Genomic DNA, 7,870 nt, shown 5'->3' with positions numbered 1-7,870 from the left:
TTAGTCCCAGGGCAATTCAGATTTTAAAGAACATGATTCTGGAGGCAGACAACATTGGCTCAACTTTAGGCAGGAATTTGAAGACCAAACTGAACCCAACTCTACCATAGAGGAAAAGTATCACTAATATGATAGCTCTTCCTTACACAAAGTACAGAAATAAAATATTAAAGTTGTTTAGTTGGCAACTAAAACAGCTCTTTGGTGATTGAAATAACAATGGATATCAATGACAGAACAAACATAACACTGTTTTTTGGTTCCTAACTTTTTTGTTATTTTTCAAAGAAAATGGGCTGAGTACATGGTCTCAGACAGCACAATCACCTAGGCTAGTCATGCCTTCAGTGCCTCTCCTATACATAGTGAGAGCCTCGGTATGTAGTGTAGGCCACTACTTGCTACTATTCTTACCACTACTACTGCTACCATCAATAACTACTACTGCTACTAGCTGCTGCTACTAGTAGCTTAGATACTGTCTACTTCAAAAGAAGACGGATACTTACAGGAAGTTTGTACCCCTGGTAGTTACTAATTAAGTCTTGAATGAAGGGGTGCTTCAAAAGGAGTTCAAGTTTGATGGACTGCAGCTCTTCAGAGCCAAGATCCTTGTACACCTTAATGAAATGCTTTAAAAAAATGAAGAGAGCTTACTTTATTAGTAAATGAACCAACTGAAAAAACCAAAAGCAATATATAGAAATACTGTTATAGAAGGCAAAGCTGTCCTGGGGTGAAGTGTCATAATAATGTCTCTTTTTCAGTTTTATATCTTAAAAATTAATACTGTAGTAAAAGAATGACTTTTCTGACCAGCATTGATGTTGCCACAAGTCCTAATTGTTGCTTAGAAAATCTGATAGGAAAGCACATTTCAAGACTTGCAAATCCTTACCTGTGGCACAAAACACTCCAATCTTTATATTAGTCCTGTAAATCAGATATCTATTTTCCTAGAAGCATTACACAACAAAGCATGCCAGGTATCATTCAATAAAAGCTATTATCAAGTAAAGGCTTTATAATTGCAAATGTAATATATTATGATCAAGAGTTCCTAAGATATCCTTGGAGAGACAGAGCATGAAAATGTGAAACATAATTTATTTCTTACAGCTTTGATTTTTTTTCCTTTATAAGTAAAACTCTCAACAAAACTCTTTTCACGCCTTGCTTAAAGTTTGGTTAGATCATTGTTGACCCAACAGAATGGCTTTTGAAAATAAATAGACTGACAATCTCATCCGCTACATCTACTTCACTCTGCATAGCTCTAATACTGAAACATACAGTCTCTCCATGTGTGCATATACTTATCTTTCTTGCCTGCAGGTTTAAGAGCCCTAATCTAATCCTATTTCAGAAACAATACAACTGTCAGTCAAACTTAGCCCATTTCTTTAAATGTCAGTGAGACATTGCTTGCTACAAACATGAGATAAAAAAACTATATGAATGTAATTAATGGAGTTATGAGCGAATTAACCAACCTCATAATTGTCCTCTTCTGTCAGATGACTACTAAATCTGTGATTGTCAAAAGCTTTGTTTGTTTCATACTGGAATACATGGAGAAGTGTAGCCAGTGAGATGTGTCCGTCTTTGCCGATAGACAGGGCTTCATCTTCTTTCTCCTTCTCTTCCTTCTCTTCCTCTTCTTCTTCCTCCCCTTCTTCACCAGCCTCCTCCTCTGCCTGTTCATCATGAGCAGCAGTGGTTATGAGCTGCTCAGCAGATGTTATAAACTGAGAAAAACAAGCCAAAGATACCATAAGGTTTTTTGGGAGGGGGGGTGGGCTAGATAGTTTCCTAGTGACCAGATGGAAGGTATGTGACTCTCAGAAAGAGCACCAGCTTTGAACAGTAAAGCCAGCCAGAGTGTTGCAGTTTTTTCTGAATAAAGATCATTCCTTCTCAGGTTCTTGTGTCTGTTTCTAATATTCAGTACATGAAAAGGGATTCCAAACTGTGAACTTCCACTGTCATCTACAAGGAGATGAAACCCAAATTCTGCACTTAGAATTCTGAACAACTTCCAACCATTATTTTTTGTAGGGTGAAAGTACTATTTAGAGTTCATGTGAACTCTAATAGGCTGCAGAAACCTTGCTACACTACTGTAAACATTTCACTGTTTTTCAATCAGTTTAACTGGTATTGTATTCTTGCCTGCAATTTTGTAATATTGCCAAGATGTCTACTTAGTGTGCTTTGCTGAATTAAGCTGTGCAATGTTTCTTGAAGATGGTCTAGACGCCAGGCTAGAAACCAGGAGACTGTGAATTCTAGCCCCACCTTAGGCATGAAAGCTAGCTGCAACAGAGAACTGAACATAAATAGTCAACATAAGCAATGGACAGAAAGCCTGACTACCAAGCACTGTATTCTTATTATTATCTGTTCCAATGGTATTTATTCTGATTCTATTTATTCTGTATATCGCACACGCATCCTGCCTTTTTTCCAGAAGCTCTGGGCAGCACATATAATGATAGATCAAAAGAGGCTGGCTTTATGGAACAAATATATTTTTGTCACCAACCAAATCAAGATACAATTTTTATTATCAATAATAATTATTTTTTTTACCATTTGAGGAAGAGAAAAGTGTTTCTCCCTCTTCCTTTGAATATATGTCCCTGTTGCGACACTAAGGGCTCGATAGACACCATTTATAGCATCAGGGTAAGAGGCAAAGTAGAGCAGCATCATAGTGTAGTTCAGTTGAGGAGGGTCTTTTTCAGGATCAGAAAATAAAGTGAACAAAAACTGCAAAAAGAAATAATTCTATTAATTGACGTATTGGATATTCTGTTTAATCACAACAATTCAGTATGGATATGGCTAAGGCGGGGGACCTAATCTAGACCTTTACTGTGATACTAAACATCATTACATGAAAGCTTGGATTGACCACAGAGGACATCATATATAGGCTCTATCTAATGATGACCATAACACGTGGAAGATTGCAAGTTGGCATGAAAAACAGAGTGGTAAAAGGATGAATTAATCAGCGAAGGCAAAGGAAGGGAACTAAAATAAAAGGGGGGGGCAGGGAGGAAGGAAGGAAGGTTCTGTTTGTAAAAGCAGGAAAAAGAGATCTGCAATAAGATCTGAAAGAAGGTGGCCTGATTTTGGAATGGAAGGAAGTGAAGTATATATACAAGGAAGTGAAGTATAGATTTAATTATGAATGAAAGGTCTAAAATGCATGTTAAAACAACGAACTTATGACCTCTGCATTGATGTGGACATGTATGAAAGTAAGAATCCACAGATAAAGGATAGTTACATATTAACACTCTAGATCTCAAGATTATTCCAACAAAAATGAACGGTTTCTGAAGGACTATACAAAGGTGGGCTTCAGTTATTCATTTAATCAGTTATTTTGTTATTCTGTTTTTATTTTGTGGTGATGGCTGTGTTTTTGTTTTAGTTCCTTTTTAAACTTCTGTTCAACGGTAAGCCATTCAGAATTACTTTTGAGAGACAGGAGGTCATTGAATTCAAATCGATAAATAATGAAAGAACCAAGAAAAACTATATAACATCCTGAATGAGTATAATTGGAAGAAAAGTGTTACTCTGGTGAATGAACAGAGGAATGGAAACAAGAGGAGACAATATAGAAACAGTTACTGGTCATTCAGAAACCAAAGAATGAATGAAAATAGTGATTGATAGGTGAATATCTACCTAGAGAAATGTCTGTTTCTTTTGAATGTACAATTTAAGCACATCTGTTCACATGTGTTCATGGTAAAGGAAGGAATCTAAAAGTATGATTAATTTGACTGTTCGTTAGGAAAAATGTGAAGGCCAAAAGCCTGATGAAGGGTCTTGAATGTTGAACAGACTATTTTTTGGTAACGGTAAGAGTGATCTTGAGAAAAAGTGAAAGAAAAGTAAAAAAAGAAATGTGAGTGAACATTTGCAGTTTCTTTGCAAGAAGAAAAGTATGAGTCCTGTAGAAAAACTTATCATACAATACATTAACCTCTTAACAGAATAAATAGGAATAGAACTATGGGGAAAATATTGAATATGCTTGAAGCAGTGTGAAAAAAATTAGAATAAGTGTGGGACGTATGAAAAGTGATGCTTGATAGAATTATGAAGTGAAAGAGGTGGGATTGAAGAAAAAAAAATGCATGTAGAAATTATTGCTGCAAAAAATGATGAAAATAGTATACTCTTGGCCAAGTTTGTGGATGAACTATTCAGGATACTACAAGATAAAAGGGATTGAAAATAATATTGCCAACTTTTTAACAGACTCATACAAATCTATGAGTAGATTGATGGAATATTGTGCAACCTCTGGTCACCATATTTGGGAAAATATGCAATGCAGTTGTAAGAAGTATAAAAGACAGCAACCAAAATTACCTGTGGCTCAAGCAACTTCCATACAAGAAAAGGTTAGAATATTGGTGGTTCTTTAGCTTAGAAAAAAGGTGACTGAAGGGGATCTGAGTGCATAAACCGATATGTGCCATATAGAAAGTGAACAGGAAGAATGGTTGCAGAAATTTAGTATGTCTAGTTAATGTAAGGAAGGACTAGAGATGACATGATAGCAGTTTTCAATATCTAAGGGGCTTCCACAAAGAAGAGGGGGTCAACCTATTCTCCAATGCACCTGAGGCAGAACAAAAAGCAATGGATGGAAACCAGTCAAGGAGAGATCCAGCTTAGAACTAAAGAGGACTTTCCTGACTGTTAGAACAAATAATCAGTGGAACGATTTGCCTCCAGAAGTTGGGGATGCTCCAACATTGAAGGTTTTTAAGAAGAGCCTGGACAACCATTTGTCTGAAATGGTATCTGGTTTCCTGCCTGAGCAGAGGGTTGGACTAGAAGACCTCCAAGTTCCCTTCCAACTCTGTTATTCTGTTATAAGTTTTTCTTCCTCTCTTAAATATTAGAATGGATTGATTGGAAGGAGATACAAAATGGAACCATTTCCTTCCCCAATCTTCATCCAGCACATAAGCAATTTCTGAAATTCATTATGACAAAATATAATAATCGTCACTAATTTGGATGTTTTTTAAAAGGATCAGATGTACTGTATATATGAAGGAGTAGCAACAGGCTGGAGGTAGCATGATCCAATCACAGTGAGTGAAAAAAGGTTATGTCTCTATTCCTGCTTCCGGGCATTATCTTAGTCACTTTAAGGGACAAATGTTGAGATGGGCCTTGGCCTTACCAATAGGACATTTTTAATGATCTTAGAATTCCTCTCTTTGAACTTTTTCAGACTAGGAAGAGTGGATAATCAGGGAGACTCATAACACAGAATATACTTATAACAGGAAATAGTATCAGCTCTGAAATACAATGGAGAGGAATTATAAAGAAATAACCACACAGCCTGAGAATAAGGGAGAAAAACAGAAATCTCTTTCTCAGTTGACAATGTTTGAGAAATTATAAGACAGGCTGTGGTTCAGCATGAAAATGTATATGTATTATTGCATGGTCAATCTAGATGCATGGAAAAATCCCCATAACATTGTTAATTCTAAAATCTGGTCTCCTTCCCCATTCATAAAAAATATTTAACTCCCTCTCTCATCCCAGCCATCATTTTTTTTTAACTTTCTCTTTTAAGACCTGGAAATAACTCCATAGATATAGGATCAGCGTTGAAAAGTAGAAATTTCTGAATTTATCTGTTAAAGATAATCAGAAATGGCCAATGAATTGTGTTCTGATTTGAAAGTCAAGCAAATAATCAACTGTGCCTTAGAATGGAAATACATTTTTTTAAAAGAACTAAACTACAAGTAGCATCCACTGGTTACTTCAGAATTGTTGGAATGTAGCAGACAGTGTTTGGAACTCATTAAAAATGGCAGTCTTACCTTTTCCCCTTGGATTATGGCCTCTGAATATTTATACTTACTTCTATGAGATGCTTCTGATGGTTAAATGGTAAAGGCTCTGTAGGACTTTCAGGTATGGCTAAATCTTCACTGTCTTTAAACCACAGACCAACCTAAAGCAAACAAAAGAAAACCTTATACTTTGAACTGTGAATATTCAACATTTAAGGTTTTGAGCTTTTCCACACTTCAAAAATGTGTAGAAAATATGTACCTAGTCGCAAGGAGCTCTGGCAGGGAATATTGGAGAATCTGGGGACATCATCAAATTACAAAGCTCCATTGAAATATTACTTTTCAATAACATTATAAAGATTTCATTTTGAAAATTGATTCTTAAAAATTATGGGTGGATTTAGTATCTTGATTTGTTTCAAAAACACCTTTTTTTTTAGATTTTTCTCTCTCCCACCTCCATTTATCATTTCAAACATCAGAGGATGGGTATGAGATGCTGAACCCAAAAATTGCTCTACCCAACTTCCTGTGTTGTTTCTGGAGTTTTTGTTTGTTTTTATTCTCTTTACCTATATGAAGCGAAATACCGCAATTTTGCGTAGGTGTGTATAAAACAGATCTACATTTCTTTGTGGCTTTACCATCCTGAATAGGGAATACATCTTTTCCTGCCCCAAGATTTGCAGGGGAGGCTGTTGCAGCTTGCATTTTTTTCCTGAAGACAGCTCTTGCTCCATTACAATGTTTTTCGAAAGTATATATAAAGAAGGATAATGAATGCAGATTACAAGCTTACCTGAATGATTAATGTGGGGAAGCTTTACCACTTAATAAGACTTTACCGCATATTAAAATCCATGGTAAGAAACAACACCCACTCCATCCTTTATTGAAACAACATGACATTGCAAAACTGTTGGAGAAAGTCTTACTATTTATGCCAATATCTGTGGAAGGCAGCTCTCTGAAATGCTACAGCCAACTTTATATATGAAAACACTTGGTGGATATAAAATATGAGCTAGTGATATGGTGTAAGTCAGGCATCCTCTACCTTTTCATACAGGGAGTCCTCGACTTACAATTACAGTTGTGACCGGCATTTCCACTGCTAAGTGAGACAGTTGTTAAGTGAGTCGCATCCAATTTTATATCTTTTTTGCCATGATTGTAAATAAATCATGCAGTCATTAAGTAAATCCAACTCCCACCGTTGACTTTGCTTGTCAGAAGCTAGTTTGGAAGGTTGCAAATGGCGATCATGTGATGCTGAGACATTGCTACCATTGTAAATACATGCTGGTTGCCAAGTGCCCTAATTCTGATCATGTGACCACGGGAATGCCACAATTGTCATAAGCATGAAAACTTATTGTAGGTCACTTTTTTCAGCACCATTATAACTTTGAACAATTGCTAAATGAATGGTCCTAAATGAAGAACTACCTATATTTGGAATTTTGAGGGAGCAGGTTTATGGAGTTCTCACAAAATAGTTATGAAGGGGGCTTATTTTCTTTTCATAGAATTCCTGCACGCTGTCTACAACTATTCATTTAACAGAAATATTAAATAGATTTCTCCCTATCATATTTCTAACCATCTCTTCCAAGAATGCTTTTTAGACTCCTCCAATTTAATTTTATATTTGGAGACAGCATTTCACATTATTTTTGTTTTGTACCAAATACTTTGGACCAACAAGGAATCTAGAGGGATTTTTGTAAAAAAAAAAGATGATGCTAGATTGGGGATTTGTTGGACATTTTCCATTTTTAAATTTTAAAAAAATCTAAAATAGATACATTTGAGTCAGGTATGGAATGGTTGAGATACCTCCAGATTTTATTTGGGATCTATAGCCTATAATCTTTAATGCCATTGTTGGGATCTAAAAGCTTTTACACCAAAGTATCCTGATATACCAGTTATACATAAAGGATGCAGTCCATGGACTATGTCAAGAAACAATCACTCCAGAAGGCTCTTCTGTATAAATATGTATAGAT

The 7,870-nt window shown here is 35.9% G+C and overlaps 1 protein-coding gene across 1 annotated transcript in view; it reads right to left on the bottom strand.

Annotated features, from left to right (window-relative positions):
• Positions 1–509: 509 nt before the first annotated feature.
• Positions 510–7,870, bottom strand: part of LOC107299261 (sperm flagellar protein 2) — a gene marked incomplete at its 3' end in the record, with an annotated part of 32,412 nt that continues 25,051 nt past the window's right edge. The window contains 4 exon segments of the mRNA XM_015828625.2: positions 510–632; positions 1,494–1,646; positions 2,626–2,772; positions 5,924–6,016. Of these exon segments, the coding sequence (XP_015684111.1) occupies positions 510–632; positions 1,494–1,646; positions 2,626–2,772; positions 5,924–6,016 (516 nt within the window).

The sequence above is a fragment of the Protobothrops mucrosquamatus genome, unplaced genomic scaffold (genome assembly GCF_001527695.2).
Source record: "Protobothrops mucrosquamatus isolate PMUCROS unplaced genomic scaffold, P.Mucros_1.0 scaffold4732, whole genome shotgun sequence".
NCBI lineage: Eukaryota > Metazoa > Chordata > Lepidosauria > Squamata > Viperidae > Protobothrops > Protobothrops mucrosquamatus.
The sequence above is the reverse complement of the archived record's forward strand: the minus strand, read 5'-3'. Positions and strand labels throughout refer to the sequence as shown.